The sequence below is a fragment of the Salmo trutta genome, chromosome 25, assembly GCF_901001165.1.
Source record: "Salmo trutta chromosome 25, fSalTru1.1, whole genome shotgun sequence".
NCBI lineage: Eukaryota > Metazoa > Chordata > Actinopteri > Salmoniformes > Salmonidae > Salmo > Salmo trutta.
Genome location: NC_042981.1, coordinates 46,011,863 through 46,038,520, shown reverse-complemented (window position 1 = coordinate 46,038,520; position 26,658 = coordinate 46,011,863). Strand labels below are relative to the sequence as shown.

At 44.5% G+C, this 26,658-nt stretch overlaps 1 protein-coding gene across 5 annotated transcripts in view; it reads left to right on the top strand.

The window, feature by feature from the left end:
* Positions 1 to 26,658, top strand: part of rbks (ribokinase) — a 92,098-nt gene that overhangs the window by 28,389 nt on the left and 37,051 nt on the right. For 4 of the 5 annotated variants that reach the window (XM_029714087.1, XM_029714089.1, XM_029714086.1 and 1 more), the window contains exons 3-6: positions 10,106 to 10,238; positions 11,146 to 11,209; positions 11,515 to 11,577; positions 21,792 to 21,956. In XM_029714087.1, the coding sequence (XP_029569947.1) occupies positions 10,106 to 10,238; positions 11,146 to 11,209; positions 11,515 to 11,577; positions 21,792 to 21,956 (425 nt within the window). The remainder of the gene's footprint in view (positions 1 to 10,105; positions 10,239 to 11,145; positions 11,210 to 11,514; positions 11,578 to 21,791; positions 21,957 to 26,658) is intronic. The other variant, XM_029714090.1, reaches the window with a different exon arrangement.

Genomic DNA, 26,658 nt, shown 5'->3' with positions numbered 1-26,658 from the left:
GGCGGCAGAGTAGCCAAGTGGTTAGAGCGTTGGACTAGTAACCGAAAGGTTGTCAGCTCGAATCCCCGAGCTGACAAGGTGCAAATCTGTGGTTCTGCCCCTGAACAAGGCAGTTAACCCACTGTTCCTAGGCCATCATTGAAAATAAGAATTTGTTCTTAACTGACCTGCCTAGTTAAATAAAGGTGAAATAAATTATTTTAAAAACATTACCCCCAAAAGACAGCTTACCGTCTTAACAAACCCTCCTAACCAACCTTATAGTGTTTTCAGTTTGTGGTATAGACATTTTTACACCTGCAACCTATGAGGGCTGTTGACATTGGCCAATATGAGCCATTTCTGTAGGTGAGGGGAAATTACCTAAGTGGTTAATAAGGAAACTTTTTTTCAGTATTTCACACCTCTCTCCTCACACCTCACCTCGACCTTCCCCTCACTCTACCTCTCTCTGACTGGTGAAAGTGAAAAGAGCTCTTATTTTTTTATTTCATACACCGGATAGGTGCAGTGAAATGTGTTGTTTTACAGGGTCAGCCTAGTAGTACGGTGCCCTGGAGATAATTAGGGTTAAGTGTCTTACTCAAGGACACATTGGCAGATTTTTCATCTTGTCAGCTCAGGTATTCGAACCAGCGATCTTTAGGTTACTGGCCAAATGCTTTAACCGCTAGGCTACCTTGCGCCCTATATATCCTGTCCTATCTTATCCTACACAGCATGACCATATAAGGCCTTCCTGTTTTTAAATAACTTTTCTTTGTAAAGTCATTATACCTTTTTGATAATCTATTCTATATTGAAGCACTACTAGGTTATGTGAACCTATGTGTCTGCTGCAAAGGAATTAAGTAAATGGTCCAAAGTTGGTAATGTTTGCACAATCCTCAGTCCCTCTTAGACCTACTTCTAAAAGTCATAAATGTTACTGATCCGATGCGGTAATTGTTCTCAGGCTACTTCTGCGTCTGAATCATCTGCGCGTTCCAAAGGTTAGCCGCCACTCAGAGGTTTAAATGTAAAGCAAATGTTTTTTTTTCCGGTGCTGCACAAAAAATAACAAGCTTCACCGAACACTTGTGATGGCCTTTTGGTGGCGTGGGAGAAAACAGACTGGGGTTGGAGTTGAGCTTTAGCACGTAGCCGACCGTTTGGTTGGCGTGCTCTCAAACACACAGACAATGGACTAGTGTCTGGTGATGGAGGGGCACTGGTTTACCCAACCTGGCAATCACCTGTTGAAAGCCAACCAGTAGTCGTGGTCAGATGCCGATAAAGGCGGGACTGAAATCTGTGTGTGTGTGTGTGTGTGTGTGTGTGTGTGTGTGTGTGTGTGTGTGTGTGTGTGTGTGTGTGTGTGTGTGTACCTGCATACCTGCGTGTGCTTGTATGTATGTGTACTTGCAGTTACTATGCTTGGCCCACACACTCTCACACCATACCTTCTCATATAAGTGTAAACACTTTCACCACCCTGCTTCCTCTCGCGCTCTCTGAGAGAGACAGATACCTTACTGAGTATATGTGGAATCTGTGAATATACAATTCTCATGATTTGTTTCCTTCATCAGGATCAACTGTAGAATAATTATGTAAACATACTGTAATAACAAAAGTGTGAGACTATATGGTTTCTTCTACATGGTTGATTTTAATGTGTGGCTGATGACACATATAGGAGAGTAATTATAGGCATGGTACACATGGATAAGTTACATAGGCTAACATTGATTCGTACATACACATGTTTTAACAAATCATGATTCATATGTTGTTTGAGTACTTTTTTCTGAAAGGCATTGTCCTAACAAGGAAAGGACATAAGACATAGGACATGATTCATCAAAACCACTTAACATATGGACTCCCATATGTTTGCCCCTATTTTGGTTTCGACCAAAACAACCTCAAATCTCCTGCATCAACGCTGAGGTTACTGGAAATCGTGAGGTTGTGAAAAACAACAAAGAGCTATTTTTATGTGGATTTACTGTAACTCCCTAGTTTCTCAACCACCACACCTGCTAATTAACACACACACACACACACACACAAATCCATACTGTACACACACACACTTCACACATACCCAAATCTCAATAATAGCTAAGTTTATCATCCTAGTCTTGCCAGCAACAAACCTTCTGACCCTGGAGAAGGAAGAACCTTGTAACTCTCTGTGATTGGAGGAGAGGGCAGACAGACAGCTCTCTAGCCTGGGGGAGAGAGGGCGGGGTAAGCATGACCCAACCTGTAGTGTCAGACATTAGTGACATTAGCCCTAACAGGGCTCACTTCAACACCATCATCCTGGAAACCTTAGACCCACTCCAATTCGCACACCGCCCCAACAGATCCACAGATGACACAATCTCAATCACACTCCACACTGCCCTTTACCACCTGGACAAAAGGAACACCAATGTGAGAATGCTATTCATTGACTACAGCTCAGCGTTCAACACCATAGTGCCCACAAAGCTCATCACTAAGGACCCTGGGACTAAACACCTCCCTCTGCAACTGGATCCTGGACTTCCTGATGGTCCACCCCCAGGTAGTAAGGGTAAGCAAACAACACATCTGCCACGCTGATCCTCAACACGGGGGCCCCTCAGGGGTGCATGCTTAGTCCCCTTCTGTACTCCCTGTTCACCCACAACTGTGTGGCAAAGCACGACTCCAACATCACCATTAAGTTTGCTGACGACACAACGGTGGTAGGCCTGATCACCGACAAAGGAGGTCAGAGAACTGGCAGTGTGGTGCCAGGACAACAATATCTCAACATTAGTTGTGAAGAGAGCATGACAATGCCTTTCCCCCTCAGGAGACTGAGAAGATTTGGCATGGGTCCCCAGATCCTCAAAAGGTTACATAGCTACACCATTGAGAGCATCCTGACCAGTTGCATCGCCGCCTGGTATGGCAAATGCTCGGCATCCGACCGTAAAGTGCGTACAGCCCAGTACATCACTAGGGCCAAGCTTCTTGCCATCCAGGGTGTATATACTAGTCGGTGTCAGAGGAAGGCCCAAAACATTGTCAAAGAATCCAGTTACCCAAGTCATAGACTGTTCCGGTACCGGAGCACCAAGTTTAGGTCCAAAAGGCTCCTTAACAGCTTCTACCCCCAAGCCATAAGACTGCTGAACAATTAATCAAATGGCCACCCAGGCTATTTGCATTGACCCCCCCTTTTTGTTTTTACACTTACACTGCTGCTACTCGCTGTTTATTATCTCGACTAACCTGTACCCCCGCACATTGACTCAGTACCGGTACCCCCTGTATATAGCCTCATTATTGTTATTTTATTGTGTTACTTTTTATTTTATATTTTTTGCATTCAACGCATGTGACATACATTTTGAATTTATTTGATTTGACATAGTCATGTCAAAGCAGCTGTAGTTTGCGTCTATGACCAGCACTGACTGAGCAACTTGCGTTCAACTGCACCTTAGTCCAGGGCTAAGCGAGTGTTCACACTTGCACATTCTGAAGTGGGCTAGCACCAACCTTAGCCCATGGCTAGCTGGCCCTGCTCCAGAGCAGGGTGAGTTAGCACCGACTTTTCGAGGAGCCCCATAAACACGGTGCCAAAATAACCAGTATAAAACATGGTTAATAACGCCTAGAATGCTCGCTGTTGAATCACAAAAGCTGCACATTCACTTAATTGACATACAGCACATTCGGAAAGTATTCAGAGCCTTTGACTTTTTCCACATTTAGTTAATTACAGCCTTATTCTCAAATGGATTAAACTCACTGGACTCTAACCACACACTCACACATACTACACTGACACTCCAATACAAAAAAAATCAGAGCTGGCCGCCCGGCCAAACTGAGCAGTCGGGGGAGAAGGGCCTTGGTCAGGGAGGTGACCAAGCTCCAAGACAGGAATGTGTCGAGGCACCACCAAGTCACTCTGACAGAGTTCTAGAGTTCCTCTGTGAAGATGAGAGAACCTTCCAGAAGGACAACCATCTCTGCAGCACTCAACCAATCAGGCCTTTATGGTAGAGTGACCAGACGGAAGCAATTCCTCAGTAAAAGGCACATGACAGCCCGGTTAGAGTTTGTCAAAAGCACCGAAAGACTCTCAGACCATGAGATACAAGGTTCTCTGGTCTGATGACACCAAGATTGAACTATTTGGCCTAAATACCAAGCGTCACTTCTGGAGGAAACCTGGCACCATCCCTACAGGGAAGCATGGTGGTGGCAGCACCATGCTGTGGGGATGTTTTTCAGCGGCAGGGACTGGGAGACTAGTCAGGATCGAGGCAAAAATGAACGGAGCAAAGTACAGAGAGATCCTGCTCCAGAGCACTCAGGAACTCAGATGGGCGAAGGTTCACCTTCCAACAGGACAACGACCATAAGCACACAACCAAGACAACGCAGGAATGGCTTCGGGACAGGTCTCTGAATGTCCTTGAGTGGCCCAGGCAGAGCCCGGACTTGAACCCGATCTAACATCTTTGGAGAGACTTGAAAATAGCTGTGCAGCAACGCTCCCCATCCAACCTGGCAGAGCTTGAGAGGATCTGGGAGAAACTCCCCAAATACAGGTGTGCCACCCTTGTAGCGTCATTCCCAAGAAGACTCGATGCTGTAATCGCTGCCAAAGGTGCTTCAACAAAGTACTGAGTAAAGGGTCTGAATACTTATGTAAATGTGATATTTCAGTTTTTAACTTTTAATAAATAAATGTATGGGGTATTGTGTGTAGATTGATGAGGAGAAAAAAAGAATAAGACTGTAAAGTAACAAAATGTGGAAAAAGTCAAGGGGTCTGAATACTTTCCGAAGGCACTATAGATAAACTCTCTTGGTAAATAGTGTGGTCTACAGCTTATCATGATGTACTCTAACTCAGGCAAGGAAAACCTTGAGACTTTCTTAATAATATTAGGGACCGCGCACTAGCTGTTGTTGACAAAAGGCTATAGGAAAGCCTCAAACGGAGCTCATCCAGTTTATTCTCCAGTGATTCCACATTCGCCAGTTGAACAGAGGGCAAAGGTGGATTATCCACTCGCCGACGCATACTCGCCAGGCATCCGGCTCTTCGACCTCTGTAACTACGTCTCTTCATACTAATGATGTGGGTTTGGGCCTAGTCCGGGAGGAGCAGTAAATCTTTCACTTCCGACTCATTAAAGAAAAAATCCTCATCCAGTTCGAGGTGAGTAATTGCTGTTCTGATATCCAGAAGCTATTTTCGGTCATAAGAAACGGTGGCGGAAACATTATGTAGAAAAAAAGTTTAAATCAGCACAGAAAAACACACAAACTAGCACAATTGGTCAGGAGCCCGTAAAACGGCGGCCGTCCATTCCGGTGCCATCCAGATGCAGCACTTAGAATATTTGAAAATTTATTTTTGCCAATAATTGACAAACATATACCTGTTAAGAAACTAACTATGAGAACTGTTAGAGACGTATGGATCGGTGATCAATTGAAAAATTATATGATTGAAAGAAATTATGCAAAAAAGTCAGGCTACTCAGCGGATTGGTTGACATACCGTCAATTGAGAAATTGTGTGACTAAACTTAACTAAAAATAAAATGATATTACCAAAAACAAGATAAATGACATAAAAAACCATGCGAAAAGACTTTGTTGCACCTTCAATTATATTATGGGCAGAAAACCCAATTCATCTCCATTGTTCATTGAAGTTGATGGGTCATTTATAACAAAACCTTTCTTATAGCCAATCATTTCAATGACTATTTCACTAGTAAAGTGGAGAAACTGATAAGTGAAATGACAACATTGAACAGTGACCCATCATAGTTGTGTATTGAAGATCTATTAATGAAAGAAAAGGACTGCTGTTTTCAATTTGGTCAAGTTTGTGTGGAAGAGGTGGAAAAACAGTTGTTATCCATCATTATACAACGAGTGGGTCTAATCCTGAATGCTGGTTAAATCTGCATTCCAGCCGGTGTCTATTCCACATGTTATCACAGACTAAATCTATGACATTAAAATTCCTATTTACTCTGTTCCATCTGACTGTGCAATCCACTTTCTCATCAGCCCAGCCAGGGAATTTCTAATCTTGATCTCCACTATAAAAAGGATCTAGATATTATCTCACATTTCTTTTAGACTAACATTAGTTTTTAACAGTGGAGATTTGTATAAACCTTACTGTCTGTCTCTCTGACATTTGCAACATTGTTTCAATATTCAAATTCGATCCCATAGCTGTCCCACGTTTCTCAGCCAGTCGAAATCATGAAACATTTTCATGCAGCTAGTTTGCAGTCTTTCCAGCTTCAGTTTTACGTTATTGTGTTAGCTGTGTTGTTGGCTAGCTCCTCTGATCAACAGTGTCCTGACGAGAGCACATTTTCTATGCCAGGCGAAATCGCCCCTCATTAGGTCATTGTTATGTATCCAAATAAATGTCACTAAAAAACAGCAAATGCAGCTATTGTTGTTATTCTGGCTGCACTGTTTGATGTGACTGTAACTTAGCCATAGTTGGCTAGCTAGCAAGCAAGGGATAAGAATGTTGCCAGCCAGTATGGCTATGGTCGGGTTTATAGAGAACAAAAAGAATGAACAACTGGATCGCGTTTCTGGCAACTGACCCCATAGAACAAACGACCAGCCGGCTTGGATAGCAACCCTAGATATGTGTAGGGACTAAATATTGTGGACGGATGAAATAGTATGAATAAAGTTTTTAATGAAAATATGTCAATCATTATTTGAATATGTTGGTAACCAGTTGTATAAAAGTGATAATGCCCTCGAAGCCGGTGTTTGAAGGATATATTGGCACGGTTTGCCGGTCCTCGACTTCGTCTCCGGCCTAACAACATCCGTGCCAATATATCCTTCAAACACCAGCTTCTCGGGCATTATCACTTCAATAATGATAAGCCACCAGGTATAGACAACCTTGATGGGAAACTATTGAGAATACTAGCAGACTGTATTGCCCCCCCTATTTGCCATCTTTAACCAAAGCCTAATGGAGTGTGTGTGTCCACAGGCGTGGAAGGAAGCTTAAGTAATTCCACAACCTACAGATAGTAAAAATCCCTTTGCTGGCTCCAACAGCTGCCCAATCAGTTTGCTGCCTGTTTAAGTAAACTGATGGAGAGAATTGTGTTTGATCAAATCCAATGCTATTTCTTAAAGAACAAGTTAACTACTGACTTTCAGCATGCGTATAAGGCAGGGCACTCAACTTGTACTGCACAGACTCAGATGACTGATGATTGGCTAAAAGATGACTGATGATTGGCTTATAATAAGATGATAGTTTAAGCTGTATTGTTAGATTTCAGTGCAGAATTAGATGTTATTGATCATCATTTGTAATTGAAAAAAAAAACTCACTTGTTATGGCTTTATATCACCTGCCATCACATGGGTGGAGAGTTATTTATCCAATAGAACTCCGAGATTATTCTTCAATGGAAGCTTCTCTAACATCAGATATGTATAGTATGGAATCCCTCAGGGCAGTTGCATTTTCACAAATAATTTGTCACTTGTCTTACAAGAAGATAAAATGACTATGTGTGCTGATGATTGGACACTCTACACATCAGCACCTACAGCCAGTGAGCTCACTGAGACTCTTAGCAAGGGGTTACAGTCAGTGTCAGAATGGGGAATTAACAATAAACCAGTCATAAAAAAACACTGAGGGTGGGTTGCACCAACATGGTTTAAATTCATCTAGGATTAGAGCTAATCTAGGTTTTGTAAATCTAGGTTTATAATTCATCAGAGATGTGTTGCACCACTTCATTTTAAATCTGGATCAGTAAATCTATGATTAACGGTTTTAAACTATGATTAGTGTGTAAATAGTATTTTTGTTGTCTCTTGGTGTCTTTCCTATATATAACTTTATTTATTGTTTAATTTTAATATAATATCTTATGTTGTTCTTGTATATTACTGTTCTGTACTTCGTCATGCATTTGTACATTTTATGTGGACCCTAGGAAGAGTAGCTCCTGCATGTACAGTAGCCAATGAGGATACTAATAAACTAACTTAAATTATTGCTCAGCTTATAATATTGGTCATGTGTCAGAGATTGAATGTTGATCGCATGTTGTGTTTGTCTGCTAGCCCAGTGCTTTGTAATACAATTGTTAATCCTTAGCCCAGGGCTAAAGCTTAGCCCAGGGTTAACAAATGTTTGTGTGAACAAAAGGCTAAGTTAACCTAGGGCCAGTCTAGCCTGGGGCTAAGAACAATGCAGGGTGAAAAGGCCTTTGCTTTGGATGGTTATTTTTCCCATATGCAGGGGAACAGGATTCAAGTTTAAAGTTTTAATTGTCACATGCACAAGTACAGTGAAATACTTAACTTGCAAGCCCTTCCGAACAGTGCAGTAATCAATATCAAAATCATTTACCTAAAAAAAACGCAAGAAATAAGACAGGAAGAAAACAGGACAATGTAAGCTATATACAGGGTCAGTACCAAATGTACATTGTGCATGGATACTGGAGTAGTTTAGGTAGATACAGTGCATTCTGAAAGTATTCAGATCTTTTTCCACATTTTGTTACGTTACAGCCTTATTCAAAAAAATATTTACTTTCCTCCGTTCATTTTTGCCTCGATCCTGACTAGTCTCCCAGTCCCTGCCGCTGAAAAACATCCCCACAGCATGGTGCTGCCACCACCATGCTTCACCGTAGGGATGGTGCCAATTTGCCTCCAGAAGTGACGCTTGGCATTCAGGCCAAAGAGTTCAATCTTGGTGTCATCAGACCAGAGAATCTTGTTTCTCATGGTCTGAGAGTCTTTAGGTGACTTTTGGCAAACTCCAAGTGTGCTGTCATGTGCCTTTTACTGAGGAATTGCTTCCGTCTGGCCACTCTACCATAAAGGCCTGATTGGTTGAGTGCTGCAGAGATGGTTGTCCTGGAAGGTTCTCCCATCTCCACAGAGGAACTCTGGAGCTCTGTCAGAGTGTACATCGGGTTCTTGGTCACCTCCCTGACCAAGGACTTCTCCCTCGATTTCACAGTTTGGCCAGACGGCTAGCTCTAGGAAGAGTCTTGGTGGTTTCAAAGTTCTTCCATTTAAGAATGATGCTGCACACATTTTTTGGTACCCATCCCCAGATCTGTGCCTCGACACAGTCCTGTCTCGGAGCTCTACAGACAATTCCTTCTTCCTCATGGCTTTGATTTTGCTCTGACATGCACTGTAAACTGTGGGACCTTATATAGCCAGGTGTGTGCCTTTCCAAGTCATGTCCAATAAATGTAATTTACCACAGGTGGACTCCAATCAAGTTGTAGCAACATCTCAAGGATGATCAATGGAAACAGAATGCACCTGAGCTCAATTTCTAGTGTCATAGCAAAGGGTCTGAATACTGATTGTAAATAAGGTATTTTATTTGCACAAATTTCTGAAAAACAGTTTTCGCTTTGTCATTGATGATACATTTTTTTAAATCCATTTTAGAATAAGGATGTAACGTTAATAAAATGTGGAAAAAGTTAAGGGAATGCACTGTATGTACGTGTGGAAAAGTGATTGGTAGTAGAATAAATAATAATAAGCAGCATTATAAGGTTGTGTGTGTGTGTGTGTGTGTGTGTGTGTGTGTGTGTGTGTGTGTGTGTGTGTGTGTGTGTGTGTGTGTGTGTGTGTGTGTGTGTGTGTGTGTGTGTGTGTGTGTGTGTGATAGGCGGATATACATGTATACAAGAGTAATAGTGACCAGTAGCAGGATAAATGGATAGATACTAATGTTAATGGCCATCAATAATCAATGAACACTGCTTAATTGTAGTAATACATCTAATCAATAATCATTTTAGCAGCAGCATAGGTGTGAGCGGGGTGTGTCTGCAAATGTGTGGCAACAGTAGTGAGGGTGAGTGTGAGTAAGCAATTCCTCGATGTTGCAATCCCCATAGTCTGTTATTAGCAGAGATCATATCACCAGAGTACAATTGTTGCTGTCTCAAAAATGGACATATCATTGCACCTTTGTCGTAGTTGTAAGTGACTTGAGAGTTTTACTACAGGGTTTTATGAGTCTGTGAGGGATATTTTACCTGTGCGATTTCTCCCTCAGCCAGGCACCAAGGCTACCCAAGGCGGGAGAGACCATCCACGGTCACAAGTTCTTCATTGGTTTCGGAGGCAAAGGGGCAAACCAGTGTATTCAGGCCGCTAGAATGGGAGCCAAGACTGCCATGGTCTGCAAGGTATGACACAGTGGTAGTAAATGGCAAGCAAGCCCTCTCTCTCTCTCCCTGTCCCTCTACTGTACTTTTCCAGAACGCACTCTTTCACACTGAACTCCTAACCACCCCTGTCAATGCTCCGGCCCTCATTCTCCCTTGATCCGTACCATTACACATGCATAACACACACCCACAAACCACACTCCTTCAAACGCCAATTATTCCCATACATCCAACCCCAGGTCTCCAATCAGCTAGGCACAGCATAAAAAAAGGTCAGCAAAGTAGCTGAAGCCCCACCTCTGTCAAGAACAAAGGGCCCAGTCGATAAGCTGTACAACGCAGGAGCAGCTCTCCAGGCATGGGCAGAGCCCAAAAATAGATGCCCAGGCTTTTGAGAAACATCCAAGGAGGAAGGCCGCACTTCAAAGACAAAGGGGGCCTAGGCTCCCACTATAGTGCTACTACCACTGCATACTACACTTCATAGGCAGTTAGGGCACAGATGCCTCTTTGACTTCTTCCTTGAAAGCGTGGGATAAAAGTGGGGAGCCTGAGGGCGAGGTGGGGACCCCTTCAACGCCCCCCCAAACGATTTTACGATGTGGACATCCCAGAGCAGATCGAGGGAAGGAGGGGAGGATGAGGGAGGAGAGGTGGACATGAGGAGGCGTCGGACGGGTGGGGTCGTCGTATCTTGAAGGCTTGGCGCGATGGCCTTGTGTGTGTTCGCACGTGTGTCTATGTGTGTGCATGTGTGTGTGTGCATGTGTTTGTGTGATGTGACGGCACTTTGCCAGTATGCCAGCGGGGTACGAGAAAATACAACCCGATTCTGGTTGGAGTTCACTGATCTTCAAAAAGTGTCTATCTCATGTATTGCTTAGATCCGTGTTTTCGAAGTTTCATCATAGCGTTTTTATTTCAGGTTGGCAAAGACTTCTTTGGAGAAAACTACATCCAGAATTTCAAGGACAATGGTGTATCCACAGGTAAGAATACCAAAAATTACAACTTTCAAAACAACAGGCCATTCTTAAAATACAAAAAAAGTTGCTGTGCTTATTTCAAAACTATCTTGAAATGCAACAGATATGCTATTTCATGGCATGCATCATCCCAGACCTTGATCGAAATAATATTTGTTTTTCTTTTAGATGTGCATCGTTTAAGATTGAGTTTGCTCAGCGTAATTGAACCAATGGAATAGTCCCAAAAGTGCCAAACTATTAGAAATGAAGGAATACAACATATGTGTTGAAATGCTTCCGCTTTATTCCTCTTTTTCTCCCTCTAGAGTTTGTGGGGCAGACGGTTGACTCGGCCACTGGTGCTGCCTCCATCATTGTCAACGATGCAGGTAAACGAGGGCCGTAGACTGCCCTGTTAAAATTTAAAAATCCCCCCAACAAATTACCAACACATACAATCACTCACTTGCTCAATGTGCACTTACTTGGTTACTCACTCACACACACACACACATACATGTGCTTTACTGAGGAGCAGAATTCACCAGATGTGCACCTACACACTAAGTGCATCTGAATGGGACGAGGATCAGTACGCACCACTCTACTACTTCCCTCTAAACCCTCCTCTGCACAGAGTGTAAAATTAGCCTGGGCTTTATCTGCATCTGTGTCTGCAAATAGAATCAGGTGATATAATGCATCGCTGATATGTGGGTGGGCGAAGCGCTTGAGTGTGAGTGTGTGCTCATGCATGTGGGTGTGTGTGAATAGTACAAATCTTGCGAATCCTGCTGAGGTACACAGGAAGTTAGTGTTTTAGGAAGAAGGGTTTGCGTTAGGGATGACTATTACCGTATAACCGACGGTAATGGATGAAGACCATCATGAAAATAATTTTAACCATCATAATTGTAAAAAATAAACATTGTGTGGAGTTTACAGCTGACTGAAGACAGGGCGGCCGGGCATTCGTGCAGAGTCCATTTTTGCCATAACATGGGCTCTTATAGTGTTGTCATGATACCAGAATTTATACTTTGATAGCGACAGTTGAACATTTGAACATTGAACAATATGTTAGAATAATGAAAAAACGAGTATAACAACTACAATAACAAATATAATATATTCTCTCATCAATTTGTTTAAAAATTAAAACACCATATTAAATAACAGAAGAATATCTTCAAAATTCCATATGCAAAACCATGTCTGAGACTCAGAGCACACAAAATAATTTGACAAATACATCTAAACTGTTTTCAAATGTAATTTGATACATATCAGGGTTAATTTGCTCATCTTCATTAAACCTATGATTCATTATAGCTAAATCATTTAATGTATTAAAATAATAGTTTAGTTCCAAAACGACATAAAAAAAAACACTTTGAAGCTAATTTCTGAAGTTTCTATATTGCAATAGTCTAACACCCCTTAGAAGTACAATGGATTTTGCACAGCATACTACGATTCTCAGAGTGCATTTCAACTCCCAGGGTGCAATGCTCTATCCAGGGCTGCTGGCTGACTACTGCCAGCAAGCCTAGACAAACGCGAAGCAGTCTAAATATATTGCTGGCATAACATGCTGCTCACATGAATGTCATGCTAAATATATGTTCATGTCATTCAAAAATAATGGAATTGAGATGCTAGTAATCTCTCGTGGACAGATGAAACGGTGAGAATCTGTCAAGGCTCACGTAGAATTATGTGATTACGAATAGCAGTAGTTCCTGGTTTGGGATTTTCATCATTGATTATTTGGACAAATCAGGATTGGGCGAAGGTAGTGCTTAAATTGGTGCAATGATTTTCAAGCCTGGGTGCGGATGATAAATGGTTTCCACTACATTCCACGAACTCAAAATTGGCTATATCGTAAAAATGTATCAAAACAAAAATTAAATCTTTGGCCATTATAAACACGTGTGAAATTACGGAAGAGAGGGGTTTGGCTGAGAGTTTCCTTTCGCGAAGGAGGAGACTTCGCTTCCTTCGCGCAAAGGTAATCACAATCGTTAACAACATCCCCCCCAGAAGTAAAACAGGAAATTACACATTTTCGCGACATAATTTTACTTCTGGGTAACCAAGATTAAGTTGCTAGAAGAATGTTACAATGCAAATGTCATGTGTAAAATAGTTTGTAGTTTTGGAGCTAAACCTCCCTTGCACTGCTTTGTAAAACCTTTTGCTTAGTTGTTTCTGTTGACTGGCCCTCGTCATCTGCTTTGTAATCAAAGTATTCCCAATGTTTGCTTCTGGAGACAGTTTTGTCAACAAGTTGCTGGCGTGGAGGTATTATGTTTTTGTTTGAAGAAGTCAAATGTCATAATTTTCTCTCATCGCTTGCTTCTCAAAAGTGGCTCGCCCTTTGTCAGCTGTAAGCGCATGTAGCCTGGCTAGCTTACTATTGCCTCCTTGAAAAGATTCAGACAAATTACTATACAGACTAGATCCTCTCAATCGGTATATGACGTGAGACATATTTCACAGAAGTACCGAAAATAACACAAATTCCAGTACTGAACTGTTTTTCATGTTCTAAACTCAGCAAAAAAAGGCGTCCCTTTTTCAGGACCCTGTCTTTCAAAGATAATTCCATAAAAATCCAAATAACTTCACAGATCTTCATTGTAAAGGGTTGAAACACTGTTTCCCATGCTTGTTCAATGAACCATAAACAATTAATGAACATGCACCTGTGGAACGGTCGTTTAGACACTAACAGCTTACAGACGGTCGGCAATTAAGGTCACAGTTATGAAAACTTAGGACACTAAAGAGGCCTTTCTACTGACTCTGAAAAACACCAAAAGAAAGATGCCCAGGGTCCCTGCTCATCTGCGTGAATGTGCCTTAGGCATGCTGCAAGGAGGCATGAGGACTGCAGATGTGGCCAAGGCAATAAACTGCAGTGTCCGTACTGTGAGACGCCTAAGACAGCACTAAAGGGAGACAGGACGGACAGCTGATCGTCCTCGCAGTGGCAGACCACGTGTAACAACACCTGCACAGGATCGGTACATCCGAATATCACACCTGCGGGACAGGCACAGGATGGCAACAACAACACCAGGAACGCACAATCCCTCCATCAGTGCTCAGACTGTCCGCAATAGGTTTAGAGAGGCTGGACTGAGGGCTTATAGGCCTGTTGTAAGGCAGGTCCTCACTAGACTGTGATGGTCGGATTCGCGTTTATCGTCGAAAGAATGAGCGTTACACCGAGGCCTGTACTATGGAGCGGGATCGATTTGGAGGTGAAGGGTCCGTCATGTTCTGGTGCGGTGTGTCACAGCATCATCGGATTGAGCTTGTTGTCATTGCAGGCAATCTCAACGCTGTGCGTTACAGGGAAGACTTCCTCCTCCCTCGTGGTACCCTTCCTGCAGGCTCATCCTGACATGACCCTCCAGCGTGACAATGCCACCAGCCATACTGCTCGTTCTGTGCGTGATTTCCTGCAAGACAGGAATGTCAGTGTTCTGCCATGGCCAGTGAAGAACCCGGATCTCAATCCCATTGAGCACATCTGAGACCTGTTGGATCGGAGGGTGAGGGCTAGGGCCATTCCCCCGAGAAATGTCTGGGAACTTGCAGGTGCCTTGGTGGAAGAATGGGGTAACATCTCACAGCAAGAACTGGCAAATCTGGTGCAGTCCATGAGGAGGAGTACTGCAGTACTTAATGCAGCTGGTGGCAACACCAGATACTGACTGTTACTTTTGATTTTGACCCCCCCCCCCCCCCCCCCCCTTTGTTCAGGGACACATTATTCAATTTCTGTTAGTCACATGTCTGTGGAACTTGTTCAGTCTATGTCTCAGTTGTTGAAACGTGTTATTTTCATACAAATATTTATGCCTCCCTGATGCAGTGAAAAAGAAAAAGGAAGTAGGCTTTATGCGACATTAGTGCAGACCCATCACATTTGTTGCTTATCTGGATTCACTGGTTATACGCACCAACCAAACTTGGGAGAGCACGATGGTCCTCTTTTGATTAGTAACTGCTTCCAGGCCTGCTATGATGTTCAGCTAGAAATGGTTAGTATGCTTGGAACTGGGGATGGGCTAGCTAATCCAGAATCACGATGGTTTAGCCTATTTGAACTTGACTGGAGCCCCGTAGTAAAGATTGGAGTCTTGCAGTGCACATTTGCCTATTCCTATTTACGGTAACCTATTTCAATAAATATGTGATACAGAACGCAAAAGAGGAATGTAGGCCACACAATGCAGAGAATTCCACCAAAGCAGCGCAAAATGTCCAGTCAGAAAGTATTGTTACTTTCTGACTCGCTCTGTCAGATGCATTAGGCTATAGCCTAAACATATTCATTATTTTTTATATATATAATGGACACTCCTAATGGACACCTATCTTGTGTTTAGCTGTTTTTTAAAAAAACGGTCTATATTCCCTTCTCTCTGCATTCTATATGGTTTATGTATATGGCTGAAGGCTACGCTTCATCGTTGTATGCATGGCTTTCTCCCGATTAAACAATGAATGTAACGGAGTTCCATCTCAAAAAGTTATTTGAATAGCCTGAAATGTAAGTTAGCCAGGGGACTAATAATGAGAGAGAACAACCAATATCAATAGCCTTTAGAAAAGTCGAATGACAAGTTTATTTAAGTTTAAGCTTATTAAGAAAGAAAAATATCCATGCTGGCCGGGAATATCCCTCCAAGCGAGGTTGAAAACCAAATGGCCAATAACCTATCCTCATTCCTCCTACTGGCCTATCATAAAAGCTTTAAGACAGTAGCTTATATCCCAAATATTCTAGCCTACGAAGGTGTTGTCCTAAAGTTGTGGCTTTTTAAAATAAGAGTGAAAGTCTATAGACTAAGCAAGTGGTCGCCAACCGGTCGATCTCCAAGGCATTCCTAGTCCATCACCAAACATTTCTGTAAAAAACCCAACGATAAAGCCTAGCGTTCCTACTTTTTTTTTATTTGTTTCGTGCTGTTGGCGGTAGGTGCACTTGATTCATCATTTTGAACCATTTCATGTGTCTGAAGGTAGAACTCCGCCTACCCGGCAAGTCCAGGGAGCAAATCAAGTGCACCTATAGGCCTACCGCTGGCCTGTCAGATAGCTCAGTTCACCATCTCTGCACAGTTTCCTCGATCCATAGACTGTAAAAAGAAGCCTCGAACGCACACCAAAGTTGATACTATGAGATTTCAAAACTTTAAAACCACGACTAGAGAGAATAATGCAAATAGCTGCAGTTTTTATAAGTAAGTTGTTTAAGTAACTTGTTATTCAGCACTGTCAACACTTTGTTCAACACTAAGCGTTCACCCAAAATACGTGTCCACCCAACTTCCACTCACGCTACAACCAGCACTGCAGCTGTAATGAATGAGTATAGCAAAGTGTTCTGATAAACCTGCATTGGGGATTGTTATTATTAGCGGCTTGACTTTTCTAATATCGAGGAATATTTCACCTTTTCATAGAAGTAACAACATGAAATGGTGCATGAGGCAGAAATAATGCAGTGTGACTTGAGTTTAGCCATCAGCTGGAAGACTGTGTGCCCTTTTCTCAGTGGAGGGAGAGCAGAGGAACGGTGAGTCAGGTGAGAGGCTCGCTCCCTCCCATCAGACTGACCATTAGTTGCAGGCCGTCAGTCCAGTAAAAAAAAAAAAAAAGAATAATCAAATGACTATGCTCACTAGGGCTGACCCCAATTAGTCGACTGGTCGATTGTTTGGTCGATAGGCTATTGGTTAACCAAGATTTATTTTTTTGTCGAGCAGTAGAAAATGTATAAAAAGAAAATGATGGCACACGCCACAATCCATTGACTAATCCATTGCGGAGGCCGCGTGGATGGCACAGTCCAAGAAGAAGGGGAGGGTGGCTAAAATGTACAATGCACGTCTCTCCAGAATGCTCTCTCTGACCAATGTGTGCATATTCATCGTTTCATAAGTTCATTGTGTGAATTCTTTGCCTAGATTGTTGGTGTCTATCAATTCCCCATCATATCACCAGTAGTAGCCTACATTTACCGTTCATTCATAGCATTTCTAATCTACAATGTTTGTTTGGTTATGATAATTTCTGTTAATGCATTCTGTATTAATGTATTCCGGTCTTTTACCATTCTCATTGTCAGAGTGGACATGTTGTTTGCAGAGCCCACGACCTTTGCTACACTTGTGAGAAACAAGTTTTGTTTACGAGTTTTGTCAATTTAGTCATTGTCTTTTGTTTAGAGCACTCTGTCAATGTTGAGTAAGGACATGCACCTGATTCCGCTTAGAAGTAGGCCTATATGCTACCTGGCCTGTGCGCAAATGTAGGTATATACTGAAAATGTGCCCATTTGGGGATCTGCTAGTATTTCTGATTGGCTTAACTGCGTCTTCACTAATGACCTGTGGAGCTTCTCAAAGTATTGTTTTCGTCACCTCAAAGTAAAACAAACAGTCTGTTTTTCCATCCATTGAGAATGACAGTAGTTCCTCAATGTTTTTGAAAAATCTTTCCAGCTCTCTCCCGTTCGATAACCACGGTGTGAAAGGGAAAAATATCATGCTCTGATTGAGTGGAAATGTCATAAAATAGGTCTACCCGATGAGCACTTATCCCTTGCTCAAAATAGCTGTGTCTGCCCGAGCCCAGAATATTTTATACAATGTTGCAAGTTTGTTAGTGCAAGCTTCTTTCAAGTTCGTTGCAGACAGGTCCTGTGTAGCCAATGTGATTTATAGGATATTTTTTTTTAATCAGGATATTTTCTACCTGCAGGCTGCAATGTTTTTATTTGTTGGCTTTATATCGGCTATTTTTACATAGTTGGCAATGGCAATAGAAGTTACTTTTTAGGTTTGTCTAATTTTTATTTAGATTTGGATAGAACCCCTGGTTGCTGAGGAGTATTTCTGTCTGACATAAAGCCCTTTTATGGGGGAAAACTAATTCTGAGTGGCTGGGCCTGGCTCCTCAGTGGGAGGGCCAGGCTGACTAGTGGGTGGGCCTATGCCCTCCCAGGCCCACCCATGGCTGCACCCCTGCCCAATCATGGGAAATCTATAGATAAGGGCCTAATTCATTTATTTAAATGACTGATTTCCTCATATGAACTTTAAAATATTTGAAATTGTTGCATATTGCGTTTATATTTTTGTTCAGTATAGTTGATTGTATTAAGACACATAGGGTGTATATATACACAGTGCATTCCGAAAGTATTGAGACCCCTTGACATTTTCCACATTTTGTTACGTTACAGCCTTATTCGAAAATGGATTCTAAAATGTTGCAGCCTTATTTTTAATGACGAAGTGAAAACTGTTTTTTAGACATTTTTGCAAATGTATAAAAATAAAAATCACATTACGTAAGGATTCAGACCCTTTACTCAGTACTTTGTTGAAGCACCTTTGGCAGCGATTACAGCCTCAAGTCTTCTTGGGTATGACGCTACAAGCTTGGCACACCTGTATTTGGGGAGTTTGTCCCATTCTTCTCTGCATATCATCTCAAGCTTTGTCAGGTTGGATGGGGAGCGTCAATGCACAGCTATTTTCAGATCTCTCAATCAGGTTCAATTCCGGGCTCTGGCTGGGCCACTCAAGGACATTCAGAGACTTGTCCTGAAGCCACTCCTGCGTTGTCTTGGCTGTGTGTTAAGGGTCATTATCCTTTTGGAAGGTGAAAAATACAACATTCTTAATGGTCTCTTAAAAGTAGACTGGAAAAATAATCTTAATTGCTATAAGTATATCTCAAGTTCACGTTTCCCTTTATGATTATGATAAGGACAAAAGATTGAAAGTCTAAGTAAAGCAAGAAAACTCCAACCCCTGAGCATCCGGAGCAGGTTTTCATCAAGGATCTCTCTACTTTGCTCCGTTCATCTTTCCCTTTATCCTGACCAATCTCCCAGTCCCTGCCGCTAAAAAACATCCCCACAGCACGATGCTGCCACCAACATGCTTCACTGTAGGGATGGTTCCAGGTTTCCTCCAGAAGTGACGCTTTGCATTCAGGCCAAAGAGTTCAATCTTGGTTTCGTCAGACCAGAGAATCTTGTTTCTCATGGTCTGAGAGTCTTTAGGTGCCTTTTGGCAAAGTCCAAGTAGAGTGTCATGTGCCTTTTACTGAGGAGTGGCTTCCGTCTGGCTACTCTTCCATAAAGGCCTGATTGGTGGAGTGCTGCAGAGATGGTTGTCCTTCAGGAAGTTTCTCCCATCTCCACAGAGGAACTCTGGAGCTCGGTCAAAGTGACCATCGGGTTCTTGGTCACCTCCCTGACCAAGGCCCTTCTCAGTTTGGCCAGGCTGCCAGCTCTAGGAAGAGTCTTGGTGGTTACAAACTTCTTTCATTTAATAAGGATGGAGGCCACTGTGTTCTTGGGGACCTTCAATGCTGCAGCAATTTTTTGGTACCCTTCCTCAGATCTGTACCTCGACACAATCCTGTATCGGAGCTCTACGGACAATTCCTTCGACCTCATGGCTTGGTTTTTGCTCTGACATGCACTGTCAACTGCGGGACCTTAAATAGACATGTCCAATCAACTGAATTTACCAAAGGTGGACTCTGATCAAGTTGTCGTGTCACGTATACTCCCTCTCTGGCCTCTATGTCATCAGGCTGCTGCTTATCCCGCACACATGTCACCATCGTCTTGCGCACCTGCGCCTCATGACACTGACCTGGACTCCATCACCTCCTTGATTATCTTCCCTATATCTGTCACTCCCCTTGGTTCTTTCCTCAAGTGTTATTGACTTTGTTTCATGTTGGTGTGTTGTTTGTGTTTCGTGTTTATTGTTTTGTTTATTTATTAAAACACTCCCTGTACTTGCTTCCCGACTCTCAGTGCACTCGTTACATGTAGAAACATCTCAAGGTTGATCAATGGAAACAGGATGCCCCTGAGCTCAATTTCGAGTCTCATAGCAAAGGGTCTGAATACTTATGTAAATAAGGTATTTCTGTTTTTTATTTTTTATAAATTTGCAAACATTTCTAAAAACCTGTTTTCACTTTGTCATTATGGGGTATTGTGTGTATATTGATGAGGAAATATTTTTATTTAATCAATTTTAGAATAAGGCTGTAACGTAACAAAATGTGGAAAAAGCCAAGGGGTGTGAATACTTTCGAAATGCACTGTTTATGGAAAAAAATACACCAATCGATTGGTTGAAAGAACAGACGACTTTTGGTCAACCAAGATGTTTTTTAGTCGGGAACAGCCCCAATGCTCACTCAGATGTGCCTCACCTGTAATACTAAAATGATCTATTACCAGTGTGATCATAAACCACATTTATATATATAATTTCAAAATGGTCTGAGAAGAACAACATTGGCAGGGCAATTCAAGGATAGCCAGTATGCAGTGATGATATATTGGGCCTATAGCCTACTGCATAAACCTCATTGCTACAGAACTGTTTTTAATTGGTTAATGTTGCATAGGCTCAAGTTTGTTTTAAGCAAATCTGAGCGTGAGATCTCGGCTTGCATTTGACACACAAAGGGATCTTGACTCTAGGCATAAGCTTTTTTCAATCACAGCTTTATGAGAGTTAGAACAAACAATATTATTTCTTTTTCTATTATTTTATGAGGCAAATAAAGCAATTATTATCCAGTTCTAAACGCAGTAGACTACTTCTATCCAGCCCATGTCACTACGGTAAGACAGCCTGTTCCTCATCAGACAGTCACTGCTCCATCACAGTGCGCACATACAGACAGACACACACAAACCTGCTGAAGCTCCACCACCAGAAAGGAATATTAGAAAACATTTGCCTGCACTTAGCTTCTGCCCAGTCTTTCCACATCTTTCGTCATGATTCGTCCAGGTGCATTCGATTTTGCACTATAGCCCAACTATTGTTATAGCCCCCCCCCTCCCCCCCAAAAAAAGAATGTGTATATCACGATAGGACAAAGCCCAACACTACTAACCAGTGTGATATAAACGGGTACAATAGATTGAGATTCTCGTTGAAAACAACAGTCCATGGTCATTTTCATTGTAACTCAATCCAGGAAATGAATTTATATTTTGGATTCACTTTCTAAGATGATTTGACAGGACGTACAATTGTTGAATGACAGTTCATTTCCTGAATCCACTGAGCAAATGTGGTTCAAGCATCTCAGACCCCTGCGATTCAGCTACAAATTGTTCAACAATACCCATAAAAAAAAACACAGCTAGTCATTCCTGGTGCATAGTGTTGGAGTACTAAAACACAGTCAGAGGAGATTGGAGCATGTCGAAGGGCCAGTCCAAGGCTCAGTCTAACAATGTGGCAGAATCTCTTCTAAGCCCAACAGAACAGCAAGTGTGGAGTGAACAAAACATTTTTGGAACACCCAATCTAATTCCATCATATCTGCAACAATGAAGTAGCAAGCAAAGGGTGTGTGTGTGTGTGTGTGTGTGTGTGTGTGTGTGTGTGTGTGTGTGTGTGTGTGTGTGTGACACACACAAAAACACAGTACATACCTATGCTGTCGTAAGCGAGGACCAGTGACTCTCCTGCCCCGTCATCATCTTTCCATTTGGTCACTTTCGGTTGTGTCACGTCCGCAGGGGAGAACGCCATTGTGATCGTGGCTGGTGCCAACCTGCTACTGGGTGGTGAGGATCTGCGGCGGGCACTGCCAGCCTTAAGCCGTGCCAAGGTAATGGTGTGCCAGCTGGAGGTCAGCCCGGACACCTCCCTGCAGGCCCTGCGCCTGTCCCATGAGAACAACGGTCAGTCTGGACGTCTATCTATGTACTGTCTTCGTACTGTCTACCTCTGTCTGTCTACATCTTTCTGTCTGTCGGCCTGTCCCATGAGAACAACGGTACGTCTGGGCGTCTGTCTGCTTTGTCTGTCTGTCTGTGTTCGTACAGTCTGTCTGTCCTGAAGCAACACTCGACAATCTCTGTTCCAACCTACAGTGAGTCATCAGGGAATTTCTTTTAGATTCTGATTTATCAAGAACTAAGCCTGCTTTACTGGCACAATCCTCTATTCATTCATACATTATTGAAATTGACACTGAGGCCTTATTTTCCCTGATTGTCTTTGTTGTTCAGAATAACATCCCTAGCTATATATACAATGGGGTCTGAAATGATTGACACTCTTGATAAAGATGAGCAAAAATGACTGTGTAAAATAAATCATTATATATATTGTATGCTCAATGAAATTATATTAATTTATACTAATAAAATTGTTCAGAGAAAGAGATTTTGTAGTAAACTTTTTATTTTTTTAGGGGTAAAAATTGACAACCTTGTTTTCATTCCCTTTCAATACCTCAGCTTACGAGGATAATGAACGACACAGCCTTTTTCAAAAATCTTTTATGAGCTGGAGAACACATTGGGAGGGATCTTAGACCATTCCTCCATACAGAATCCTTCCAGATCCTTGATATCCTTAGTCTGGGCATTTCCAAAGAGCTCTATTTTCATGTCATCTGACCAAAGTACCGGTTCCAATCCAAGTGCCAATGCCATTTCAAATCAAATCAAATTTGATTTGTCACATGCGCCAAATTGTCACGAATCCCACCGAAGGTGGCTCCCCTGCCTGCTCGGGCGGCGCTCGGCGGTCGTCGTCACCGACCTACTAGCCGCCGCTGATCCTTTTTTCCTTTTCGTTTGGTATGTCTTATTGTTTGCACCTGTCCCTCATTTGGTTTATTGATTTTGGTTATTTAAGCCTGGTTAGTCCGCCCAGTGTTGTGCGGGATTATTTAGCGTCAGGTTGTGTTTTTTGTATTTGGATGTGCTGGCGATCTACTACTATTATCTTTTATGCATGCTATGCACCTGTTCTGGGCAATTTGCATTTTTTCCACGCCGGTTGTGTTGGCGTCGTTTGTGTTGTGTTTTATTTAATAAACACAAAGTTCCTTACCTCTGCTCTCTGCGCCTGACTCCTACCACCACTCCTAGCAACTACTGACAGAATCCCGCACCAGCTATGGAGTCAGCAGGAGCAGCCTCCCCTCCTCTCCCATCGATGGAGGAACGGGTCCTTCACCATACCACCATCCTCCACCGAATCGGCTCAGCGATGGAGCAGATGATGGAAAGGATGGACCGATGGGAGAGGAGTGGCCTCCCTACCGCATCCCCAGCCCCAAATCCCCCTCCACCATCTACCCCTCCACCGACGTCCGGACCCGGAGCCCTACGCCTGGCTCTCCCCAGGGAGTACGATGGAGCGGCGGCTGGGTGCCAGGGGTTCCTGCTACAGTTGGATTTGTACCTGGCTACCGTTCATCCAGCTCCCTCGGGAGAGGAGAGCGTAAGCGTCCTCGTCTCCTGCTTAACGGGACGTGCCCTGGAGTGGGCCAACGCAGTGTGGTATGGTCCAGACTCGGCAAGGGATCATTACCCCGAGTTCACCCGCCGTTTCCGGGCCGTGTTCGACCACCCAGCTGAAGGCCGGGCGGCGGGTGAACGGCTGTTCCACCTGCGTCAGGAGACGAGGAGCGCACAGGACTTTGCTCTGGAGTTCCGGACCTTGGCTGCTGGAGCGGGGTGGAACGACAGGGCCCTGATGGACCACTATAGGTGTAGCCTCCGGGAGGACGTCCGCCGTGAGCTAGCCTGTCGGGACACTACCCTGTCACTGGATGAACTGATCGACATGTCCATTCGTCTTGACAATCTGCTGGCTGCGCGCGGGCGTCCAGACGGGGTCCTGTTGGTTCCACCTCCAGGTCCTCCAGCTCCCATTCCTATGGAGCTAGGGGGGGCCGCGTCCAGGGGAACCGGAGGAGGAGGCTCCCCTTGTCCCCAGTGTGGTCGGAGAGGACACACTACCGACCGGTGCTGGGGGAGCTCCTCTGGGAATCGGGATGGCAGGCGGAGCACTCCTCGTCCATCTCAGGTGAGTAAGCACCAACCTCACCCAGAGCCCCCTGTTGGTCACATGTTCGTTTTAGTAACTTTCCCCTTGTTTTCTCCCTCTTTCCAGCATAAGGCGCTAGTCGATTCAGGCGCAGCTGGAAACTTTATGGATCGTGGGCTCGCATTAAGGCTAGGGATTCCCCTGGTATCGTTGGACCAACCTTTCCCCGTGCACTCCTTAGATAGCCGACCATTAGGGTCAGGACTGGTCAGGGAGGCCACGGTGCCACTGGACATGGTAACGCAGGGGGATCATGGAGAACGGATTAGTCTCTTCCTCATTGATTCTCCTGCGTTTCCAGTGGTGCTGGGGATTCCCTGGCTGGCCAATCACAATCCCAATATTTCGTGGAGACAGGGGGTTCTCAGAGGGTGGTCAGAGGAGTGCTCAGGCAGGTGTAAGGGAGTTTCCATCGGTGCGACGACGGTGGAGAGTCCAGACCAGGTTTCCACAGTGCGCATTCCCTCAGAATATGCCGATTTGGCTATCGCCTTCTGTAAAAAGAGGGCGACCCGATTACCACCTCATCGACGAGGGGATTGCGTGATAAATCTCCAGGTAAACGCTGCACTTCCCAGGAGTCATGTGTACCCATTGTCACAAGAGGAGACGTTGGCTATGGAGACATATGTCACGGAATCTCTGAGACAGGGGTATATACGGCCCTCCATGTCACCCGTCTCCTCGAGTTTCTTTTTCGTGAAGAAAAAGGATGGAGGTTTGCGCCCGTGCATTGATTATAGAGGTCTAAATTCCATCACAGTAGGGTTCAGTTACCCACTACCTCTCATCGCTACGGCGGTGGAATCATTTCACGGCGCGCGGTTTTTCACGAAACTGGACCTCAGGAGCGCTTACAATCTGGTGCGTATCCGGGGAGGAGACGAGTGGAAAACCGCATTCAGTACCACATCGGGCCACTATGAGTACCTCGTCATGCCGTACGGGTTAAAGAATGCTCCAGCCGTCTTTCAATCCTTTGTTGACGAGATTCTCAGGGACCTGCACGGGCAGGGGGTGGTGGTGTATATTGACGACATCTTGATTTACTCCGCCACCCGCGCCGCGCATGTCTCCCTGGTGCGCAAGGTGCTTGGACGACTGCTGGAGAATGACCTGTACGTCAAGGCTGAGAAATGTGAGTTTTTCAAACGAGCCGTTTCCTTCCTGGGGTATCGCATTTCCACCTCGGGGGTGGTGATGGAGGATGACCGCGTTAAAGCCGTGCGTAATTGGCCGACTCCGACCACGGTAAAGGAGGTGCAGCGGTTTTTAGGGTTTGCCAATTACTACCGGAGGTTTATCCGGGGCTTTGGTCAAGTTGCGGCTCCCATTACCTCACTGCTGAAGGGGGGTCCGGCGCGCTTGCGCTGGTCAACAGAGGCGAACAGAGCGTTCAGTCGCTTGAAGGAGCTGTTTACCGTTGCTCCAGTGCTGGCTCATCCGGATCCCTCTTTGGCATTCATAGTGGAGGTGGACGCGTCCGAGACTGGGGTGGGGGCCGTGCTATCACAGCGCTCGGGCACGCCACCCAAACTCCGCCCGTGCGCTTTCTTTTCTAGGAAGCTGGGGCCGGCGGAGCAGAACTATGACGTGGGGGACAGGGAGTTGTTAGCTGTGGTCAAGGCTCTGAAGGTGTGGAGACATTGGCTTGAGGGGGCTAGGCACCCTTTCCTCATCTGGACTGACCACCGTAATCTCGAGTACATCCGGGCAGCTAGGAGACTGAATCCGCGTCAGGCCAGGTGGGCCATGTTCTTTACCCGTTTCCGGTTCACGATCTCCTATCGGCCAGGTTCACAGAACACGAAGGCCGACGCACTGTCCCGCCTATATGACACCGAGGAGAGGGCCATCGATCCGGCTCCCATTCTTCCGGCGTCGTGTTTGGTAGCTCCGGTGGTATGGGAGCTGGACGCGGAGATCGAGCGGGCGTTACGGTCGGAACCTGCACCATCGCAGTGTCCGGCAGGTGTTCAGTACGTACCGCTTGGTCTCCGTGATCGATTGATTCGATGGGCCCATAATCTCCCCTCTTCGGGTCACCCTGGGATTGAGAGGACAGTGCGGAACCTGAGGGGGAAATACTGGTGGCCCACCTTGGGTAAAGACGTGCGGTTCTATGTTTCCTCCTGCTCGGTGTGCGCTCAGAGCAAGGCTCCTCGACACCTGCCTAGAGGGAAATTACACCCCCTCCCCGTTCCACAGCGGCCGTGGTCACACTTGTCAGTGGACTTCCTCACTGACCTTCCCGTATCTCAGGGGAACACCACTATCCTGGTCGTTGTGGATCGGTTCTCGAAGTCCTGTCGTCTCATCCCGTTGCCCGGTCTCCCTACGGCTCTGCAGACTGCGGAGGCACTGTTTACCCATGTCTTCCGGCACTACGGGGTGCCCGAGGACATCGTTTCTGATCGGGGTCCCCAGTTCACGTCCAGAGTTTGGAGGGCGTTCATGGAACGTTTGGGGGTCTCGGTCAGCCTGACCTCGGGTTTCCACCCCGAGAGTAATGGGCAGGTTGAGAGGGTGAACCAAGAG